The following is a 23,447-nucleotide window of genomic DNA, read 5'->3' as shown; positions in this document are numbered from 1 at the left end:
TTTGTCCAGGTTGCCAGTGCATGGCTTCATGAGTCATGGAAGCAAAGGGTAGACTGGGTCACCAAGAATCACAGGTGGCATTGTGACGCCATTAAAGTCAATCAGACAGTCCGGAAAGAGCATCCTTGCTTTCAGCTTTTCAAAAAGTCCTGCATTCCAGAGCATCGTGGACCTTCCCTGGCCAGCCAACATTAAATGTCAGTAAATCATCCAGTGACCCACCAATGCTTTCGTAACCAAGCAGAAGTACCCCTTTCTGTTTATGTACTCAGAGGTAAGGCGAGAGGGTGGTCGAATTGGGGACGTGCATCCCATCTATTGCCCCCCACAGTTAGGGAAACTCATCGAATCAAATCCATCTAGTAATTCTTGGAGGTTGCCTGGCATGACAAGTCTGTGCAGCAGGACACACTTCATGGCCTTGAACACCACTGCCCCCACCACAGATTTTCCAGCACCAAACTGGCTGCCCACCAACTGATAGCAATCTGGTGTTACAAACTTCCAGATAGTGATCGGCTCTGTTTCCCTACTGTCAGAGCAGCTCTCCTCTTGGTATCTGTAGGGCTGGGCTGAGCTCAGCACACAGCTCCAGGAATGTGGCCTTCTGCGTCTGAAAGTTCTGCAACCACTTCTGGTGGTCTCAGATTTGTATCACAATCCAGCCTCACCACTTGGCTCGTTGTATGGACCCAGAACTGCTGCTCCGTGTGCCGTTGGTCAGTGAATGCCTGCAGTGAATGCAGCTTCATCCTCCATCTGTATCTTCCACTCATCTTCAGTAACCCTGCTGCTGCTGAATGGCTGGCTGGTACCCTATGCCTTGTCCTGTCCTTGAAATGGACAAGACAGCTGCGTTGATCAGTGCGGCATCCAGATTTCTGCTAGTGAGAAGGACAAACAGCGTGAAAGAGTAGATTATAAAATGGGACAGATCTCTGGAAATTTGTCCCCAGACTTGCACAATTCCCTGGGAGGGGTGATGCTGTCCCACAATACATGGTGACAGCCCCATTCTACACTGCAAAAATTTCCACAAGGTAGCACACCAGACAGCAGCGTGGGGGACACCGGGATCCTACCACAGTGGCACACGTCTTTTGCCGATCCTGCCTGTTTCTGTGAAGACACGCTGTACTGGCAAAGGCAGCCCACTGTGAATGCACTCTGCCAGAATAGCAATGCCCATAGCACTTCTGCTGCTAAACTTTCTAGTGTAGACAAGTCTTCTCCCTACATACATGAACTCCTGACCAATCAAACTCAGTAAATCTTAAACAAGCTGGTGCAGACCCACTGTCCCCTGCATGAACACCCCATCTCTGTTTTCCATTTATGTATTAGATCAGACACTCCAGTGATGATCTATACCACATAGTTTGACTTGGTCTCCTTCTCCCAGCCTTCTGTAGATATTTTGCAGTCAGTTCCAAGAGCTACAGATTGGGCAGCCCTGTGGTTTCACATTGCATTGCATAGAGTGAATCTCATCACCTGAGTCTCTTCCTACTTGCCTCTCCACATACACAGAGGGACTGATCCAAAGCCCAAGTAAAGTCAGTGGGTATCTTTTGTCATGAAGGCCAATGGGCTTTGGATCAGGCTCACAGAGCAGGAGAATGTACTCTCTCACTGGGTAGGAATTCCTTGTAGGGTAAACTCCTCTTCTGGGAACTCACTTTTCAGAGGATTTGAATCCTATTCAGAGGACTTGCTTTTCTTCTTTTTCAGCCAGTAAGGTTAGCGATATCAGGTGGCTCAGTTTACAGTTTGTACAGTCTTGTGTTAGTTATATTGCTGCTCTATATACTATATTGCTATTTACCCCTGGTTTTAATAAACCAACTGACTGAGCCAATGTTTGCAAACCCTCAGCTTTTACTAGGGGTACAGCTGGAGCAGCGGGGACATTTTAAAGCAGAGAGAGCCAGCAAGAATCAATGTCCTTGAGTCCTAAAGGAGGCTAGCCACTGAGGAGAAGAGGTTTCAGAGTAGCAGCCGTGTTAGTCTGTATTCGCAAAAAGAAAAGGAGGACTTGTGGCACCTTAGAGACTAACCAATTTATTTGAGCATAAGCTTTCGTGAGCTACAGCTCACTTCATCGGGTGTTTCTCTAGGTCAGGAGAAGGATTTATCACCCTTTTGGCTGGGGCCCTAAGAAGTCAGGCAGCAATGGAGGGATGTGCAGTGACATTTGAAAGGCCCTGGTCCTTTAGGAATATGCACACCAAGAGCTTCCAAAAGGGTCTGGCCTCGGGCAGGATGTTTTTTGCACGCTGGCTTTTAAACAATAGCGTTTGCACCTGCAAAAATCTTTCACTGTCACGTTTGATTTGCAAGCCAGGAGGGATGGGCGCAGCCATGCGAAGGGGGCTGTGCACAAAACGCCATGTCAGTGGGTGGGTGTGCTCTACCTGCCTGGATCCCAAAGGTCACCCTGGAATACGGGGCAGGTGGCCAGCCGGGCCATGGCATCCTCCCTTACCACAGTCTCGGGGGCAACCGGCATCCACACTCCCTATTACTCAGAAACCCCCAGCCCCACTGTCCAGCCCCAACACTGCCTCTGTCCAGCCCCAGCCCCCCGGCCAGCCCCACTCTCTGTCCACCTGGAGTCCCTGGGTCATTGCCCCACGTTCCCGGCTCCCCCCTGGCCGGGGTCCCTTTCCTCGCGGGGAGGGGGTTTCATTCTCCCTCTTTAGGGGTGGGATGACCGACCTCGGGCGGGGGCGGCTCTGTGCATCCCCCGGCGGGGAGCCCCCGGCCGCCCCAGCGGCAGTCACAGGAGGGCGCAGGGTCCCCCCCCGGGGGCAGAGCCAGCCCAGCAGCGCCCCGCCCCCGCCCAGCCGGGCCCACGTGAGACGCTTCCAGCACAGTCACGGGTGCAGGGCGGGGCTGCGGAAAGTTTGGAAACATGGAGGTGCCCGCTGTGAACCTCAAGGTACCGGGAGGGGGGCCGCAGAGGCTGCGGCTCAGCGACCCGTGGGGGTGGCGCTGGATCCCCCGGGAGGCTGCGGAGCTTGAGGCCCCCTCCCCCGAGGCGTGTGTAGGGGGGGGTCTCCGTGCAGCGCCGAGCACCCGGCAGCCGGTTAGCGTAACCCTCCCCCTGCTCCTGAGCCCACGCGAACGACGGGGCAGACAGCGGGGCTGTCCTAGGGGCACAGCGCACCCTCTGAGCGGGGGAAAGAGCTAATCTCACCTGACCTTTACAGTCCGGGTGCACAGCCCTGAGCCCACGGCCCCCCGCCCCCTTTCTGTCCACACACAGATCAGTCTGACTCCGGGCCCCAGGCACTCAGGACTCCCGCTCCTAAGGACGCTGCTGGGAGGTGGGTCAGAGCCTGGGTCGCCCTGTAACTTGGGTCCAAAGTCTGTCATTTTTTAAAATGTAGACATAGCTTAAGCTGAAGACCCAAACCAGCAGGTCTGCGTTGCACAGCAGGGCTGTGTTAGCATGGCTGTGAGACCCCTGGGGCCAGCAGCTTTAAGTCCAGGTTTCAGGGCCGTGTGGATGTTCAAACCCTGTCTTGGGTGCAGTGTAGATATGCTACTCTCTAACCGCATAGATGAGGACACTTCAGACTGGAGGGTGGCTTTTGTTTTGACAATTTCCCCGTAAAGATCCCATGACTCTTGCTGTTGACCAAGCATTTGCCCAAGCAAGGATCATAATTCCCCCTCTGCTGTAGGATGCACTGGATACAGATGCCCCTGGCTGTGCGCTCTGGAGAGAGCTGCATTTGCACAGTACAGTGTGACTTGTCACTCTCTCGCTGACACTGGATGTTGGTTTTATCAAAGATAGTGACTCATTCTCCCCTCAGAGGAGCAAATTTTTCTGTGGCTCAGGAGGGAGCCGCAGTCTTGGGGGATGGGTGCTGGAGACCTGCTTTCTTGCTCAGTCTGTTTTTGTCTTCAAACCTCTGCAAGAATTTCCCATGGCTCCAGCCGATGGTGCTTCTAATTTGACTTGTGCCAACTAGAAGCTTGGAGGCCAGATGGGGTGCTGGGATGAGAAACTGGACTAGGACTCTGCCCTAACAGAGCTGGCATGTGCCAATCGGTTTTGGGGAGAGTGCAAAGAAGTTCCTTAAACTCTGTTACATTCCTGTCATGTATTTGTGCCACCCAGGACAGGGTCTTGTTGTGCCAAACATCAGAAAACATGCACGTTTCCTTAAAGAAAGGAGGGAACTCATTTATAACTAAGTTTCCTTCTTGCAACATTAACCCAGTTTGTTGTTAACCCTGTCATGCATTTCTGACCTACCCAAAGCTCCCTTTAACTACAGGGCAAGTTCTGGGGGCAAGAAGACTGCAGCAGAGACAATTGGTTAATTAACTGTGTTTTTTAGCGGCCAACACTTGATCCAGGATAAAATTCTATACAAGTTTTCTGGTTCAGAATAGGCTTGGCTGCTGTTGGGCAGAGCATTTTTGGAAGTGAGCCAAATAATACTTAGTCCTGCCTTGAATAATACTTAGTCCTGCCTTGAGTGCAGGGGACTGGACTAGATGACCTCTCGAGGCCCCTTCCAGTCCTATGATTCTATTCTGGCTTTGTACAGCTGAAAACGGCTATGTATTTTTAAATTGTAGGGCATAGTTTCTAATCTTCAGGGCTTGAAACCTTTACTGGATAGCTAGTGGCCAGAGACAGATGCCAATGAGAGGCCTCTCCCAGTATGGATCAGAGTCAACACCTTGGTGAGAAGCCTGTCCTCCTTGGAGAAACCCCAGCTGCCAGGAAAGGGGAGGAAGCTAGAATTCCTCTGCGGGGGGTGAGTCCTTGGACTCTGCTCAGGGACTCTTTGAACTGGTGTTTGACTTGGCTGTCCGATAAATCTGAGACTTTCCGCACATTTTCACCGCTGTAAGAGAGCAATGCCTTTCTCCTCAGAGCTCCCTGGCTGTTAAGTGGTGTTGAGGTCTAGTTTATCTTTCCCTACCCTCCATTTTATTTTTGGTATCCTGTTCTGCATTAATATCTTCAGGCCCTTCCTCAGCTGCTTTCAGCTTTGCCCAACCTGTAGCAGGAATGAAATTGATATGTATCTTGTCATTTTTGTTGCTCTCTGAGGGGTTAGGAATAGCTGTGAAATTAACCACAGTCCTGTTAATTTTACTTGGCTGAAGCTTGAGGAAGTTAGGGGAATCAGCACTGGAGCGGTCAGCGTACAGACTTGGGAAAACACCCCTGGTTAAGTTTGCATCCTGAAGGCTGAGTTCACAGCCATAAACTCTAGTTGCTTTTATGTGGCATGTTAAAACGGAAGTTTAGATTTTACAGGTTCGTGGCTTCCCGCTTCCCTTTCCAAGGAAAGCTTTTTTCACTTGCTAGAGGCAAGTAAGGAAATGGTGTTTTCAAGCGCTGGTCATGTGGCTTGCACATTCTGGCGTTTTTAGAACAGTGAATTCTGGGTGACTTTTACTATGGATAGTCAGGGCTATTGTGAGAATTTCTGGTGCTGGGGAACACTTGAAAGATCTTGCTCTAGTCCATGTTTTTAAAGTCTTCTTAACTTTGTTGTCTGAGCACCATAAACACAAAGCATAATAGTGAGAAACAAGGACATCTAATTAAGATAGTAAAGAAAACATGGACTAAGTATTGGTTGTACAATGGACAGGGGGGAAAGCTGTTTTGAATTAAATTTGTCTCTTTAAAGTTTGGCTCCGCTAGGCCTCCTTGGGAAGCAAGGGCCCTGGGAATTATCTTGGTGGCTTTTTTTTCTTAAGTGACTTCATAGGTGCTGGAATTAGAAGTGCGGGGGGTTCTGCAGCACCCCCTGGCTTGAAGTGGTTTCCATTATATATAGGGTTTACAGTTCGGTTCAATGGCTCTTAGCATCCGCACTATACAGCTTGTTCCAGCACCCCTGAGTGACTTGTGAAAACAAGCAGCGAGACAGAAATACAAACTGATATCTGTTTATCTTTAGAGTATCTGGTGCAGGAGCTTCCCCTGGTGCTGCCTTTCTAGTGTATCCCATCAAGACTCCGGTGGGAGGATGACTAGTTCCCTGTATCTCTTCACCCCTGTTGTGTTGTGGATCCTTATCATATTACAGTAGCGCCTAAAGGTCTTATTGTGGCAGGAGTCAAACAAATATATAATTAGAGAAATCCCTGCCCCAGAGAGCTTACCATCTAAATAGACAAGACAGACCGAGAGTGGGAGGAAGGAAATATTATCCCCACTTCACATGTTGGGACCTGATAGAGTGACTTGCTCAAGGTCACACACAGGGAATTGGTGGCAGAGCTAGGGATTGACCCCAGATCTCCTGAGTTTCCAAGCGATCATCCTTCCGTTCAGCCTGGAAGCCTTTAAAAAGGAAGCGTGGGTACAGGGGCTCATCCAAAAACCTTTCCACCTTTAACGTCTCTGTCACTTCTAGATGGAGGCTTAATAATGGAGTTTGTTTCATTAGAGGAAGACATTTCAGCCATCAGGGATTAAATCTTTGAGCAAAAAGAAGGGAATTAATCCTTCCCACATCCCACTGTAAGAGCCGGCCTGCAAAGTGACTTGTGTAATCTGGTATAGGCGAAGATACCATTAGACATGTATTCTTGACACCATACTGATTTAAGATGCTGTTCTGTACTGGACTGAGACCACCAACTAACCTCACAGCTGTCAGAGAAGGATATCTTGTCACTACCAGCCAAGCCTAGTAACCAGGAAGGAAAGGCTCCATATCGCATTGCCAGTCCCCTAAAACGGTCAGTCCTGGAATAGCAAGGTTCTGACCCACCCTCCCTCCCTCGTCTGTGTGGTTAAGCATGCCTCCTAATTTAATAACTGCAATATTGGAACAGACAGCTTCGGGGTGGGGGGGGAGCTACCTAATTATGTTAAATGGTGAGGTGTTAGGGGGTCTAGTGAGTATGTAACGTGCAATTAAATTCTACATAATTAAGAGCTGCTCTGATATTGTGGTAGTCTCTTGAGTAAATCCTATTTGCATTTCTCCTTTTTATACAGGCACATCCTGTGTTTTACTGATTAGCAGCTTCCGTTTGGTCTGCAGGGTGAAATGAGGGAGAAGCAGCATTTTGTAGCCTTTCATGAACAACTGAAATAAAAATCAACATTAAAAACCTGTTTAAATGGCTTTTGATGTTGTGACAAAATCCAGCCTACCCAGCGTTAATGCTTAGTCGCAGCTATACCAAGGTATTGCATCTATACAGGAACAATATTGCATCTTAAGTCGTACGCACTGTGATATCTAGGCAGAACGGGGTAAGGTAAGGATGAGGGGCCACTTTTCATTTTGAATTTCCTGGTTTTTGCTTGTTTGTGTTGCAGCTTTATTGGTTATTCACATTTTTAAAAGCAACAGTCTTTGCATTAAACGAGAGAGTGGAGGAAAGGTCTTATGACCAAGGCACTGTGCTGAGATCCAGGAGAGACCAATAGCATCTCAGAGCTGTCAGTTTGTCCTGTGTTTGCACAGCCCCTAGCACTAGGGCGTCCTGGGGCTCTTAGGTGCTACAGTAATACAGATAAATAATGACCCTGGGTTCAGTTTCCAGCTCTGTCACAGCCTATCTCTGTGACCATGGGCAAGTCACCTCACCTCTCTGTACTTCCGTTTGTAAGGTGGTAATGCTACGACTTCCTTTTTCCATCCTGTCTCTTAGATTGTTTTCTGAGGAAGGGAAGTTCCTTTATTGTGTTTATGTGGTGTCTAGCACGAAGCCGAGCCTTGAGGCCTCTAGGTGCCCCCGTGAACAAAGAATGACACTTTAGTGTATGCGTTACATATTAGATGGATCAGTAAATGCAATGAGATCAGAACAGTTCTGCGCCCAATCCCTACAATATCTAGACATGCCAAAACCGTTCCTAAATTTGAGTGTAATGCATGTGGAATGTAAGGGCTAGATAGAGACCCACTGAGAAGTCCCAGTGATTTCAATAGGCCGATTGCTTGCGTAAGTAAAGGTATTGCCATGTGGCCCTAAATGATGAAGCGTGTTGGGGTCCATGTAATTTTCATTAAGCACCTCTCTCTTACGATACCTTTAGTGATTGAAAACTCTGAAATGAGATCTGGAAAAAAGTGTTGCAGTCAGTATGAGCTAATTGATTGCATCTTCGATTTTTTTTTCCCTGTGGTTCTACATTGAGGCTTGTCGTGTTTTAGAGAGATTCCCACCCATACCTTGTACCAATGGAACATACGGCCTGTGGTTATCTGCAGGCCAAACGTGTCTTAGGGAGCGGTAACGGAGCCCAAATTGTTTGGACTCAGCAGGTTCAGTGTGTCCTTTCTCATCCTGCTGTTAGTTCAGAAAGAGTGAAGCTCTGTTTGTTTCAAAGCAGCTGGTGGAAGTTCACAGTGGAGGCTCTGTGCACCTTGCCCAGCTGTAAATCAAATTAAACACAAATGGCAAGAAAATATCCTGCAATGTGTGTAGAATAAGAGTGTCTCCTTGGTTACAGAAGATCTCAGATCACCAGTAAGAGAATGAGCAGCACAAGCATTTGCTTTGTTGTAAGCTCCTAGCATCTCTCATTTGCCTAATTAAACACAATGGCAAGAGCCATTCATGTAAATATTTGTATTGTGACACTGCTTGGAATGTCATTGCCATGCAAGGAGTTGGGACCTGATTGTGTAAGTTACTGAGCACCTTCTATTTCCATTGACTTCAGTGAGAGTGGAGGGAATTCAGCACCTTGCGGGATTGGCCCTGGATTTTTTAGCAGGCATCTGGGAAGGCTGAATGTCACTGTTGCTGTCTTTGGACCTGGCAGGGCTTCGCTGGGGCTGAGCTACGTCTCTGAACAGAATGGCAGGAGGGGAAGGGAAAAAAAGTATTAGACCCTCTGCGCCAGCAGGCAGGGACTTCTGCTTAGAGCTGATACAAAATGGCCTTGCAGTGGGAGCTGGGGCCCCCGGGCTGGAACACCTATTCAGTGGCGTTTTAAATGTGCTAATCAAGTGTCGATCAGATTGCCAGGCTTTCTGTTCAAACTGTTTTCTGGTTCCAAAAATCAATAACCCATTTAAAAATCCTAACCAGGCCCTGGATAACCTGCTCAAAGAGGTAAGAACAGTAACAAACTGCGACCAGATCGGAAAAAGCCCAGCAGCAGAGGCCAAGGGGAATGGCTGTGTCCATTCTGCAGCTGCAAACCAGCTCTTTGAACTGGTTTATTTCTATGGCCTGGCTGGCGCTCTTTGCTTTCCTTGCCCTTTCAAGCCAGAAAGTACCATTTCACTCCAGTTCTCCACCGTTTCTCAGACTTGCTGACCTGTCTTCTCTCTGCTCTCCTGCAGGCAATCGTTCTGGTGCACTGGCTGCTCACGACATGGTGAGTCATTTGTATGCTACTCGGACCTGGTGAGAAGAGGGGGTTCAAGAGAACTGAGAGTCGGCTTGTGGTGGGTTGGGTCAAAGAAACTCCCTCAAGAATGTCACTAGATGTGCTGGGATCCCACTGAGAACAAACCCCTCTGCCAGAAAAGGCTTCCCTCCACTTCCGTCTTGCTGAGCTAGACGCACCAGTCTGCTCCAGCACTGACCAAGAGGTTGGGCCACGCTCCCCTGCAGTTCACAGAAATTAAGATTCACTTAGCCCAGGAGTTTCTCAGTTAACAGGGACTTTCCCAGCACCCAGTATTCAGTCTTTCTGGGAGCCTAAGGGTATGTCTTCACTACCCACCGGATCGGCGATCGATCCATCGCGTCTAGTCTAAACGTGATAAATCGACCCCTGAGCGCTCTCCCGTCCACTCCTGTACTCCACCGCCGCGAGAGGCACAGGTGGAGTGGACGGGGGAGCGGCAGCAGTCGACTCACCGCAGTGAAGACACTACGGTAAGTCAATCTAAGTACGTCGACTTCAGCTACGTTATTCACGTAGCTGAAGTTGCGTAACTTAGATCGATTTCTTCCCTCCTTTCCCCCACATCCCCCAGCGTAGACCAGGGCTAAACCCTGAATACATCCATTTTACTCTGTATAAAGTTTATACAGGGTAAACTCATAAATTGTCTGCCCTCTATAACAATGATAGAGAGAGATGTCCTGCTGTTCGCTCCCCCAGGTATTAATTACTTACTCTGGGTTAATAAACAAACATGATTTTATTAAGTATAACAAGTAGGATTTAAGTGGTTCCAAGTAATAACAGACAGAACAAAGTAAGTCACCAAGTAAAATAAAGCAAAACACGCAAGTCTAAGCCTAATACATTTAGACACTGATTACAGATGAAATCTCACCCTCAGAGATGTTCCAATAGGCTTCTTTCACAGACTGGACACCTTCCTAGTCTGGGCCCAATCCTTTTCCGACCAATGTTGTAGGTTATGGCCTGGGTCCAGCAATCACTCACGCCCCCGTAGTTGCTGTCCTTTGTTCCAGTTTCTTTCAGGCATCTCTTTGAGGTGGAGAGACCATCTCTTGAGCCAGCTGAAGACAAAATTGAGAGGCTTCCAGGGCCGTTTATATTCTCTTTCTTGTGGGCGGAAACCCCTTTGTTCTTTTGTGCAAAATCACAGCAACAAGATGGAGTTTGTAGCCACCTGGGCAAGTCACATGTTCATGAATGATTCAGCTTTTTGCTGGCCGAAGCCATTGTTTACATGTTAGTTTGAACATTCCCAGGAAAGCTCAGATGTGGATTGGCGTCTTCCAAAGTCCATTGTCAGTTAAGTGTTTCTTGATTGGGCACTTACTGAGAATAGTCCTTTCTCAAGAAGCTGACCAAATGCTTCACTGAGGCTACTTAGAATCAAACACATTGAGATACAAGTACATAGCCAATATTTATAACTTCAAATACAAGAATGATACACACATACAGACAGCATAATCATGACCAGCAAATTACAACCTTTCTATAGACACCTTACTTGACCTCCTTTGTACAAGTTTTGGTGCAGCTATAGGACCTTGGTTGCAACAATGATCTATATGGTCACAGTTCATGTCAGTAACGTCACACAGCTGTTTTGGTGTGGGGGGAGCACTCTCCGCACAGCATTGTTCTCTGCCTGGCTATAATATAAGCACAGCATAGTGGCATTGGTATGGACCTGGGGTGGCTTCGCTCTTAAATCATGGCCTTGCCCCACAACCCTTTTCACAAGTGGAGCTGGGTCCTGTTTGGGTGGCAGCATAGGGCAACAGCCAAGGAAATGTGTCTCCGAATGACTCACTGATGACTCTTCTCTCTGTGTCGGTCCTGGCTAGTGCTCCAGCGTGGTGCTGGGGGGACCTTGCTGCTGGGGGTGCTGTCTTTCAGATGCAAGGTAAAAATGACCAACCGCACGGAACTTAACACTTGGCTGGTGTAAATCGGTTTTGTTCTGTTGGCTTCGAGAGAACGACTTGGGAATCAGGCCCACGGCTTCCTGTCTATCTCCTACCTACTTACATGGCCTCGCAGGAGGGCTGCCACCGACTCAGCAGTCCCTTGTGCCCGGAGTTCCCTCTGTGCCGGCCTCCCTCCACTCTTCTCTCCCTCTTAGAGCCACTCACAGCCTCTCCACAGCCTTTCTTATAAGTCCTGCTGCCCTCCACTTGGGGCTGCATTAATGACCCCCAACGGTTCCACCAGTCGAGCCCATCACCGCAATCCAACAGTTCGCACTTAGCTCTGGCTCTTCTGCCGTCCACACAGAGCTCGTCCCTTGCCACAGCCAGCTCACTGCTGACTCTCCCTGGAGTGTAGCCTTCTGGTGGTGGCTTCCTTCTCTTGCCAGCATCTCCCCTACAGGACTCCTGATCCCGGGCCCTTAAACCCCAAGACACTGTTTCTTTTCCTCCCATCAAACTCCTAATTCCCTGGGAGTGCTTCCTCTCTTCTATTACCTGGGTTTTTCCTGAGCCTTTGCTCATTCCAGCTTCTTGGAACAGGGTCCTCTGGCCCCCTCTCCTCTGAAAGGGGCCAGTATACCCCGTTTTAGGCCCTCATCACTGTACTATCTGAATACCTCAGTCTTTATAACCCCCGAGTGAGGTAGGGCAGTGCTATTAGCCCTCATTTCACGGGTGGGGAACTGAGGCACCAAGAGGCTAATGACTTGCCCAAGATCACCACAGGGAGTCCATGGCAGAGCAGGGACTTGAACCCAGGTCTCCCAGGCTGGTCCCTCACCGTTGAATCATCCTTTCTTGACCACAGATGGTCTTTAAAAATCTCTTGCCCTGGTTAGCCCAAACAAGATTAACTCAGATGTCCTGCCCGAATTCCCTTGCACGTGTATTAATGCATCTCTGAGGCATTGTGTGTCATAGTATCTGGATATGAATTATATCAGTATGAAGTAGCAGAAGATTGCTCCGGATGGCTGAACAGAACTCCCTGCCAGTCTCCCACCTTTCAGATTTAAGATGCTACTCAAGAAGAATCAGACCAAGATCGCTGGGGCCAGTTCCACCAGCCAATTTCTTAGGAAGAGGATTGCTGGAAAAAGCTAAGTTTTGCAGTGCATCCTGTCTGTGACCCCTGTAGCTTTAATTGACTGCAATATCCTTCACTTCTCATTCTAAACTGCCTCCACGCTGTTGTGGGCTGCTAAACAGCTGTCATATTTCACCACGGGGGTGGCTGCATTTCAGTGACGGGTGAAGATCACACTATCTGTATAGGGAGAGAGAGAGAGAGAGAGGCTGTTAAAGCACTTTGGAATCCTTCAGCATTCCAGGTGCATAATGAATGTAAGAAGCTGTCAATTATTTGATTTACACTGCAGCAGTGCTTAAAGGTCCCTGTGACAGAGAGTTTCTGTGGTGCCCATTGTATTACATTTATGAATGGCTTATGTATAGGCTTGGCAGAATTCAATTTTTATCTTTTGCTCATTTCAATGGGCAATGTCAATTTTTTTTATTAGAAGCATTTTTTTTTTTTTTAGATTTTTATCAGTGTAAATGCCCACAGTTGTGGGAAATTATGGGGGACATCAGACAATGAGGGAAGTCCAGTAATAATTATTTAATGACGATAGACGTTGCGATTCAAAAAGCTAAAGCTTGATAACTGTTAAACCACAAGCTGTCAATGTCGCATGTCGAACTATACAAAGTCGATATCCTTAAATCAAACTCGAGGAAGTTCTCAAGCAGCATGTTTCTTACTCTGCCTGTCTGTACATTTTGATTATCATCGATGGAAATATTTTTTGTCGGGGTGGGGGGGTGTGTGTGCGTCCGTGTGTAGTGAAATTGATGTTTATAAATATTTACCAATACAAATCGAACCTTTCAAGCCTATTTATATGGGCCAGAGACCATATGCTGTTCCAGGGGCGAGGGTTACCAGCACTCCTCCAGGAACCAAAAGCAGTGGGGGGGCAATATAGGTGAATCGCTTAGTTTGTGAGCCACTCCGGAGTGGTACCACCCTGAGGGAGGCTTGTATATGCTGGGCCAAACTGGATTTTTCAGAGACCAATGGTCAAAGAAAGGACTTTTGGCATAAAAAGGCTAAGTTAAAACTAACTTGGGGCCTTCCTTCTGATCCAGCAAATGGACAGAACCTTGCGCGTGTGTTTAAACCTGTTGATTGTTTCCATTATGTTTTCTCTATGATGCTTTTACCCTAAGAATAAATGTGCTTGTCTGAAAGAGCTGTGTGATAATGCGTAAGTGCTGGCAACACACTGTTCATAGCCCTTGGGGAGGGAGCCATGCTTAGGGGCTGGCTGTTAGGCAGTCTGGCTTGCTGAGGATATCACAGTGTAAGGCAGGGAGCTGTGCAGCCTTAAAATCCCCTTGTCAGAAGGGAATGGGACAAGGCTCTCTGTCCAGAGGCAGGTGATGGCTGGAGACATGACTAGGCAGTCCTGGAGTGGACCATGGAGGTGGGGATACAGGTGCAATTACTCTGAAGCTGTGACAGTACCAAACAAGGTCCAGGCCCCATTGCAGTAGGCACAGTACCCACACCTTGCAAGAGATGGTCTCTGCCCCATGAGGCTTGCAGTCTCAGCTGACTTCATCCTGAATCAGAGCATTAGCCTGACTGTTGTCTGGAACTTTTATTCTTGTGTAGGCTTGGAAGCGTTTAGTTTTTATCGGTAAACGTCAAACGTTGATTTCGCCATACACACACAAATTAAGGAACAATTATTTCTATCGAAAATAGAAATGTACACATAGGCAAAGTACCAAAAAGGCTGCTTGAGGACTTCAGAGTTTGATTTAAGGCTAAAATTTTGACAATTTGTGTTTTAACAGTTATACTGTTACCAGAGGTGCCTGTTACTTTGGGGTATGCTCGTTTATTAGGGTTACTCTTGGGGGGGGAGGGGGAGGATTCTGTAATTCTATCAGTGTACTGTTTCTGTCACTTGTGTGTTCATATGGAGCTCTACTTCTCCCTTCTGCAAGTCCCCTTCCAATGGAGCTACCCTGCAGGACCTAGGTTCCCCAGGGCTGGGTTCCTCCAGCCCCAGAATCAGATGAACACCCACCCGCTAACAGAGCAAGTCTGAGTGGACTGAGTCAATCAGCACACTCAAGCTGACCCCCTTATATGTCCCTGGACTCAACGGGCTGGGTCAAGCAGCACTTTCAACTGCCACCTTTATATGCCCCAGGTTCAGCACGTCGCTGCCCCCCCGTTCACATTACAATTGTACTGGTAGTAACCCACTCAGTGAGCAAACCCCACAGTATTTGGGATGCTACAGGGATCTTTAGCTTAGGTAAAAGAAGCGTTGCTGCAGAGTAAATGGGGAAGCTGAAAACACAAGAGTAAAGTTCAGAGAGAGAGAGAAGCAACTAGCTTAACCATAAAGTTATTTACTGGATAATCGTGATAACTACACAAGGAGGGCTAAACAAACATAAGTTACATTATTAAAGGTTAATACCTGAGGTAGAAAAGAGAAGAGAGAGAGAGAGGGAGGGATCTCACCCACTCCATGAGGCTTGAACTGGTCAGGGTTCCCAGGTGATGGTGGTAGCTCAGGGTCCTGAGTGCTGGAGACAGGCAGAGCCCCCAGCACGATCAGTCAGGAGATGGAGTCCCAGTGGAACTGATACAGAGTTTGGGTCCATGCATCAGAACACTTACATTAACATAGTTTGGGGTTTTTGTAGAGAAACAACAATGGTTCAAGGGAGAACACTAGATTTGTTTATGGGTAAACTGATGACTCAAGGGTTTTCTTTAGGCTAGACAATAGGAGCTGATCACTCTTAGCTATGGGTGGTGTTCCTTGCAGGAAGCTCACAATGCAATTAGGCTGCTTCAGTATTTTGGATATCAGTCAAAGATTCATTACTAGAATTGGTCTGATAACTGTTGAGCTGGGTGTGTACAGGCGTAGGTTCATTAGCATCTGGAGCAGAGATCCCCCATGATGCAGTGCTTCCCTGCTTTTCTGGTCCCAGAGTTCAGTGCGGTTCTCTGTTGTCCATTCTGTATGCTAATGGAGATGTCTCCCTGTCCCATCTTTCATGCAGATGAGGCTAGGGGAGTGGCCTCTGTTCTCCATTCTGTATACTAATGGCGATGCCTTAATCTTGTCGCCCTTGTCAGGAGGGGTCTAGGTGTGTCTCCCAATGCCCTTCACTGCTCTCTGCAAGTCTTTTCTCTGATCGGTTTTGGTTCAAGCAAAGACTGTTGTGTGTCTTTCATGAGTCAGACAGGCTAGATACTGTGCCCTGGTTCCCCAAGAACACAGAGCTGACTGGTATCAATACATTTTAACTTTTTGAATCTCAACTTCTACTGTCATTAAATAATTAGTCTGACTCCCTCCATAATTTCCTGCGACTGTGGAAATTTAAATGGATAAAAATAAAAAAGCTTAAAAATAAACATTGATATTTAGCTGTTGAAATTATTAAAAAAATGAATTCTGCCAAGCATGCATATGTGATTAGATTTTTAGATGTAAATAAATCTCCATAACAGGGTGGAGGTAAATATATAGCTGCAATGGAGGCCAGCTGGGAACAATGCTCTGAACAAACGTCAAGAGACCCTAAAGAAACTTACCTTTTGTTTAAAATCCTAACCCTTTGTAGGGGATTTGATTGTGTGAATTGCATGTGTGTGCTGTAGTAAATGCTTGAGCTTAATTGGCCTCATAGCTGATGTTGGGATGATAGATATAACTCTGGGAAAGGTGAACTGAGACTGCAGGGGAATCATCCGCTTCTTGCAGGTGTTGATACAGAGATCCTGTAGTAGCAAATGGAGAGATCTTGCAGTAGTAATTCTTGGCTCTTACTCATGATTGATCCAGACAGCCTATAATTCCTATATATATAGAATTCTAGGGGTGGGGAAATAATCTTTTCATATTGCTGGAGTCAGTTATTAGGATAACCCCGGAGTCTGACGTGCAGGGGAAAACCCGGCATATTGCTGGAACAGATCTAGCATTCCGTATCGAAACCTTGCAACACACAGATCTAAGGGGGTTGAGTTCCAGTGGTTAAACTCACACTAGTCACGTCAGACACGTTCTGAAAGGTTTTTTTGTGCCTTGTTTGCCAGGGGATGCTTGGGGCTTCCGCCATCCTACGCATGGGGAAACTTCACCGTCCTGGCAGTGGGGGTTTGGGCAATTGCTCAGCGAGAGTCCATCGATGCAATAATTATGGTAAGTCAGGGGGCAGGCACCTTCCTGAACAGGCTCTGTAAGAGGGTGTTGTGGGGAAGACGTCGCTGCTTTTAAGGAGAGGATAGCAAAAATTCCTGAGAGTCTAGTCCACTTTTCAGCTGTGCTCAGAATTGAAAAGGGCACTTCTGACTCTCAAGCGGCCAGATTTTCAGAATAGCTCAGCTCTCATTTAGGCACCGAACTGAAGGTCAAAATTGTTCAGCACCCATTGTTTCCAGTGGGATCTGCTGGGTGCTGAGCACTCCTAGCTGAACCCCTTAACCTTGCATCGTGTTAAACTCGCGAGAAAAAAAGATGATGATGCCGCCACCACCACCACGGCTTTAAAACAAACCACAAGTGTTCAGCTTGTTCGTAGAAATAAATGGGACTGCCTCTTTGAAAGGGACACGTTCTAATTTAAAAAACAATCTCTCAACTTTTTGCCTACTACTGGTAGAAGTAAGACCGAAGATGACTATAACTAAAACATGGTGGAGAGAATATTTTCTCCTTTTTAAGTCTTGTGTATTTGACAGCATCTTGTCTGGTCAGTTTCAGTGTTTGCCCTGGATATGCAGTTAGTCCTGTTGTTCCCTCCCATTTGTGCAGGCCTTTCAAATGATGATAAGGGAAAGAAATATTTTTTTAAAATTAGGAAATTTGATTGTGAAGCCACAAAAATTGGCAGGGGGACTTAGGCAGGTGTAGGACAGGGAAAGTACTGTTAACTTTTTGAATTAACTAGGCCCTAATCCTGGAAAAACGTACCCACATACTTATCTTTAGGCATTGTGAGTGATCTTATTGAAGTCTATGGGATGAATTACAGCAGTAAAGTTAAGTATGTGTATAAGTCTGATGTCCACAGTTCAAGAAGGACTAATAAATTGGAGAGGGCTCAGAGAAGAGCCAGGAGAATGCTTAAAGGATTAGAAAACCTGCCTTATGGTGATAGACTCGAGGAACTGTTTAATGAGGGAAAATTAAGAGATGACTTGATACATTTATAAGTACCTACATAGGGAATACATATTTGATAATGGGCTCTTTGGTCTCTCTGACAAAGATCTAACAAGATCCTATGGCTGGAAGTTGAAGCTAGACAAATTTTAGACTGGAAATAAGGCATACATTATAACAGTGAGGGGAGTTAACCATTGGAACAATTTACCAGTTCTCCATTAGAGACCATTTTAAAATCAAGACTGGATGTTTTTCTAAAAGATAGAATCTAGTTCAAACAAGAATGATTTGGGGTAAGTTCTATGACCTGTGTTATGTCAGACGTCAGTCTAGATCAGGGATGGCCAACCTGAGCCTGAGGAGGAGCCAGAATTTACCAATGTGCATTGCCAAAGAGCCACAGTAACACATCGGCAGCCCCCAGTCAGCTCCCCCGCCCCACCCTCCAGCAGCACCGCTTATCAGCACCTAACCCTCCATCCCTGTGCCTCCTGCCCGCCGCGATCAGCTGTTTTGTGGCGTGCAGGAGGCTCGTGGGGCGGGGCGCAGGAGGAGGAACAAGGGCACGGCAGACTCAGGGGAAGGGGCGGGGGCCTTGGGGGAAGGAGGGGAGTGGGGCTGGGGCCTGGGACAGAGCCAGGGGTTGAGCAGTGAGCACCCTGTAGCACATTGGAAAGTTGGCACCTGTAGCTCCAGCCCCGGAGTCGCTGCCTGTACAAGGAGCCGCATATTAACCTCTGAAGAGCCGCATGTGGCTCCGGAGACACAAGTTGGCCACCCCTGGACTAGATGATCTGGCCTTAGACTCTATGGTACATCTTTACAGAATGCCTGCCAGGAGCTGGTTAACTTAATCTATTAAGCGACAAATGTTTTTTATTTTATTAACACCAGAATATTAAATCTGAAAATTAAACGAATGTAATGTACTTTCTGTGCTCGGGCCTGGATACCACAGTGAGGGGTGGCAGTATGAAAGCACTAGGATAGACCATTAACGCTACATGCTTGCTCTCGGCATTTCACTCAGCTTGGACAATGCAGAGAAGCGACTCAGTTTCACTTTGCCTCTCATGTGCTCGCACAAAGCTACTGTTAGGGCCATAACCACTTCAGAGGAATATTGAAATCCTCACATATGGTATTCTTTTAAATCCGATACCACCTGAGTCCCTCATTGGAACTGCTACTGCAGTACAAATATGAAATTTGTGTCCACCTTAGACATGTCAAACCTCATTTCGTACCAACGGTTTTTGGACCTAGCCTGACTTGGCAAAGAGTCCCACTGAAGATGCTGATCTGCTCCCTCCCAAGCTCAAAGTGCTGAATGTATTTTAAAAATAAATCTCTCTCTTACCCTGGAAAATACAAATGAGAGGGAAAAACGGTCCCTGAGAGGTGAGGAGAGATAATTGTAAATATGAGACCGAGTCATCCTCTTAGGAAAATCCATCTTTTACAGGGAAAAGTGTAAGGTGTTAAGAGATGAGCAGGAAGGGGGTGAGACACCTGTCAAGGGGGTGTGGATTCCATATGCTAGACGCCACCATGGTTACAATTTCAGGCTGGCCTGGAGGTGAGGTAAGGTAAAGTAAAGCCGGTGGCACGTGAATGCAGGTCTTCAAGGATGGAGACGCGTTACATCCTGAGACTCTGATTTCCATTGTTTTGGGCTGTTTGGCTCTTGGTGGTGAATCAGATTTCCAATCAATGTCCTTGTGTTTCTGATTTCCAGTTCCTGACTGGCTTGTTGATCACGATCCTCCTGGACATCATTAACATCAGCCTCTTCTATCCCCGGGGTAGCTCTCTGACTGACCTGCAGCGCTTCGATGCAGGCATGGCCATCTTCAGCCTCCTCCTCAAACCCTTGTCATGTCTCTTTGTCTATCAGATGTACCGGGAGCGTGGGGGAGAGTACGTCGTCAACCTAGGTAGGAGGCCACACATCCATGTAGTCTGCCCTTTCCTGTTGTCAGTCTGGGCTTATTCTGCCTTCTGGATCCTTCACGCCTGCTCTCGGTCTGGGATACGCACAGCTGGATTCTGCCTGTTCTAGTGGGTCTCTCTCTTGCCCAGTCTGTGTTCTCCCCTTGTCCCCTTCTTGTGCTCCCACTTTGTCTCATGCTTTGTGGATTTTTTATGTTCTCCCTCTTTTCCCTTGCAGACCTGGAGTCCTCGTCCGACAGCCGCTTTACCTGTGACGGTATTGACTCCAGTGGTATCCCCCTTGTCCGGCGTAACTGAGCTGCCTGTCTCCTCTTCCCTTTCCCTTAGCTGTGTGTGTTCCATGGTCGGGCTGGAAGCCTTTGTGTCTTTCTTCCTCACCGACTAGTTCTGTTCCCGCTGGCTGTGACTGGGGCAGAAGGAGGGAGGAGAAGGGAGAAATGAAAGCATGTTGAGAGAACGGGGGCAGGATGTGGGGTCAACTGAGCATGGATATGAAAGTCTGGCTTCTCATCCCAGCCTTGCTGTGACACCTTGGGCAAATCATTTTAATCTGTGCCTCAGTTTCCCCTTCTGAAACATGGGGCTAATATGTTCCTCACTGGGAGGGGGGGCAGTTCTGAGGAATAGCTGATGTCTCTAATGTCCTGGGTAGGTGAAATGTGTCTCTAGTTGACAATTCCTCAGTGACCTCCGCTGAGACAAGAGCGTGTTAGCTGCTGTGAAACGACCTTCTGCAGTGTGTACAGGGCAAGCCCTGAGTCTGAACTAGCTGGCTTGCAAATCCCCACTGAGCTTCTCTTTTGTGGCGTCCTTGGCAGAGGGTCCTGCAAGCAGAGGCTGCAAAGCAAATTCTGGTCCTGTTGGACTGTGCCAGTCATTAGCCTTACTGCTGCCCTCCTCCCCCTTCCTGCAGAAGGTACCATGCACTTTGGAGCCTGCTTTTTGCCTCCTAAAAAACCTCCTGAACAGCGGCTTTCCACCCTCGCTCTCTTCGGAGGGCAGCTTGGGCTAATGCACCACTCCATCGCTCCTGGCTCTGAACTCCCTGGCTGCTAGGAAAGTGGAGATGTGTTAGAAGGTCCTTGCTTTGCTGCTTCTGTGCTCCTGCAGAGGGTAGGGCCTCCCATGCAAGGGAGCACTGTAGTATCCAGAAGATGGGATCAGCTTGGGCACCTGGGGATGCCAGCTGCAGGATGCCAGTCTCATCCCACCTAGTGTAATGGGGAACAGCTTTGATGCCTGCCAGTCTCTCTCCTGCCATGCTGTTAATGAAACTGCAAGCAGAATGCAGAGATGCCAGCCCCCGTGGGTTCTCAGCACAGTCTTGCCAGGCACCTTGGCACAAGCCTCGTCCATCAGCTGCTTGTTGTGCTTATAACCCAGACGTAACCATCTACTTGCTTGCGGCAGGAAGAGTAGGTTTCATTGAGCAATGAGTGCTGTTCCCTTCACCTCTCTAGGTTTTCGGGGCTATCCCTTCCAGCCCAACGGTGAGCCCGGGACATGGATCTCGTCTCTAGCCCTAGGCATCTCCGTCACTAGACCGAACTCAATAAAAACAGTAGCACTAGTTTTCTGCGCTAGCCCAAACTGGCTTCACTGCAGCCTTTCGGTACAAGGTGTGAGTCACTGATGTGAGGTTAACACGTTCACCAAACGCCCTTCCTGTTAGCTTTTCCTTATGGCACCTTCATGCCACTAGGTCTGTCCCATCGCAGTGCAACTATCCCACTTTGTTCCACTTATGTATTTTCCTGGCCACTTCCTGGCCACTTCATGTATTTTCCTGGTCGGTTTCGTTCTATGCAGAATAGCCGTCTGTTGTTTGGCAGCTCCCCCAGCCCCCTGCCTGCTTTCAGCAGGAGTTGTCACATGTGTCGGTGACTAGCATTGATTTAAATAATTTTCTATCTCATGATAGTTGATCAGCCTAGATAGACAAAAAGCTTCTCTCTTTCTCTCGTTGCACCGGGACTGCATCACGGCTCTGTAAGATGCTTAACACAGCAAACCATGTTTGTAACATAATCAGGGCACGGTTGTATTAAAAGACAGTGCCTGAGTGTGATACACTTTGCTTTGTAACTCAGAGATATGAGGTGGGCTTATTAGGAAGAGAGACTGATGGGTGAATCATGCATTCAGCTCTTCACTGATTTCCACCAGCCAGACATTGTGCCCCTGGTATTCATGTATTGCAGCGTAGATTTAGTCTCCCCTGGCTCCCACAGGAAACTGTTCAAACAAGCTGAAACAAACAGTAATTGTGGGTCTGGCTATTCGACTCAGCTTCATGGCTGCAAGAACAGTACCTCTCAGGGAACGAAAAGCAGCCCTGGCTTGTTGTTCTGAGTGAGGATCTAGGACTCATCACGTCCACCTATTAAAATTATTTTGCTTTGGAAGCCTTGGACCAACCCTTCTCCAGCTTGTTCCTGGTCCCATACTCCTTCCAGGAACTGTCTCTCTGCATAAGTGTTAGGCCCCTTCTTCATGAGAAATGTAAAGTTGGACTGGAGGCCACTCTGATAGCATGATTGTTCTACACCATTATTAAAACACCTGACACGCAGTTGTAACTGTAGAGGACCTTGGGGCATCAGTGTTTGTTATTCAGAGCTAATGGCAACAGTGAGGGGTCTAGAATTAGCCATACTGCAGCCGCACGCTGGCCTGTCCCTTCTGATATCCTGCACCTGGCCATTGCCCGTTTCTGCTTCAGAAAAACTCGTAATGCAACTGGCAAATGGTGCATTGCTAAGCAAGGAGGTTGGGTGAGGGCGTTCTGCCTGCCCCCCGTGCTAATTGTACTCAGAAGGAAGAGTGCTTTTATTTGAATGAGCATAATTACAAGTAGCATGTGTCACAAAATTCCTTAGGTGCAAGGAGAGCAAGGGTGCAATGAATGTGATGCAATGCTGAACTACGTTTATTTGACTTCCTGAGCTGGCATTGTCTGAAAGCATCATCTATTCCTCCCCATGCAGGTTTCCTCAGCGTGGGCCGGGATCGCAGCTCATACCAGTCGATTGATCAGCAAGATGCGCCTTGCCCGTACCCTGATCTGGACAGCAAACCAGCCCCACATCCTTTCTGAGGCTCCCCCTTGCCAGAAACAGAGAGCAGGATCTCACTGATGTCCCCCACCCAACAACAAATTAAAAACTACCCCTCCCTGTTTTCCCCCCCCCCCCCATTGGAGTAGGCTCTAAAATGAGCAAGCAGGAGAGGATCTAATTTTACTCTCCTCCCTTTGAGCATCCATCCCTTCCTGAAGGTGTTTAGGTGGACTGGGTCCTGCAGTGAGTTCAGAATGTCCTGGAGATGTCAGTTTAAGAACCACAGGTCTGTCTAACCCTACCACGCCCTGCCCCACAATGTCACTATTGTCTGAGTAATTGCAAGAACCTCCCCTGTAGTCTCCCAGATCCAACGCTCTGCAGCTCCTGCATCAGTGATACACCCCGCTACCCAAGATGTTCATGAAGAAGCTAGCATAAAAGGCTCTTTTAAATGTCCATCTGATTGGGCAGCAGTCTACTGAGCCAGTGGGGGTGACGTTGGTCATATGGATAAAGCTCACAAGTGATTACTGCTGGTGTTCACAGAAACTCTCCAGTTTCCGTGAGGTGTGGTGGATGCTCATAAAGTTGTGTTCATGCTGGTAACTGCCCAGGCTAGCTGAGAGTAATTGCACACAGCTGGGCTGAGAGAGGGTGGGTCTGCGGGCCCAAGGAGTTCTTATGCTCCCTCTGTCTAGCCTTGGGTTTTCATTTGTTGTGTGTATGCAGGTTTCAAGTCCACAAGGACCCTGTGCAATGACTGTTACTTGTGCATTGTAAATATGTTGTGCCTTAAAACACACTTTTTGCCTTCACTTGGCATCTAAATAGAACTTAATTTTTTTTTTCTAAAATAAAAGGAGCACCTTAGCAC

General features: G+C 47.8%; 1 protein-coding gene across 2 annotated transcripts; it reads left to right on the top strand.

Moving 5' to 3' along the window:
- Positions 1 to 2,869: 2,869 nt before the first annotated feature.
- AGTRAP (angiotensin II receptor associated protein) lies at positions 2,870 to 23,447 on the top strand. Of its 2 annotated transcripts, XM_077837262.1 has the most exons (6): positions 2,881 to 2,941; positions 6,992 to 7,183; positions 9,300 to 9,334; positions 16,487 to 16,592; positions 19,297 to 19,495; positions 22,499 to 23,447. In XM_077837262.1, exons 2-6 carry the CDS (start codon positions 7,160 to 7,162, stop codon positions 22,606 to 22,608), a joined length of 474 nt encoding a protein of 157 aa, XP_077693388.1. In that variant the 5' UTR covers positions 2,881 to 2,941; positions 6,992 to 7,159; the 3' UTR covers positions 22,609 to 23,447. The 2 variants fall into 2 exon arrangements, with proteins under 2 accessions (XP_077693387.1, XP_077693388.1); XM_077837261.1 differs by lacking the exon at positions 6,992 to 7,183 and having other exon boundaries at positions 2,870 to 2,941.

This window comes from Eretmochelys imbricata, chromosome 18 (assembly GCF_965152235.1).
Source record: "Eretmochelys imbricata isolate rEreImb1 chromosome 18, rEreImb1.hap1, whole genome shotgun sequence".
Lineage (NCBI taxonomy): Eukaryota > Metazoa > Chordata > Testudines > Cheloniidae > Eretmochelys > Eretmochelys imbricata.
The sequence above is the reverse complement of the archived record's forward strand: the minus strand, read 5'-3'. Positions and strand labels throughout refer to the sequence as shown.

What these genes read in the sequence shown, in the direction of transcription:
- AGTRAP (XM_077837261.1), top strand. Translation starts at nt 2,915, where the DNA reads ATGGAGGTGCCCGCTGTGAACCTCAAG. An exon ending in TGCCCGCTGTGAACCTCAAG is followed by an intron (nt 2,942 to 9,299) that starts GTACCGGGAGGG and finishes GCTCTCCTGCAG; the next exon opens with GCAATCGTTCTGGTGCACTG. An exon ending in CACTGGCTGCTCACGACATG is followed by an intron (nt 9,335 to 16,486) that starts GTGAGTCATTTG and finishes CTTGTTTGCCAG; the next exon opens with GGGATGCTTGGGGCTTCCGC.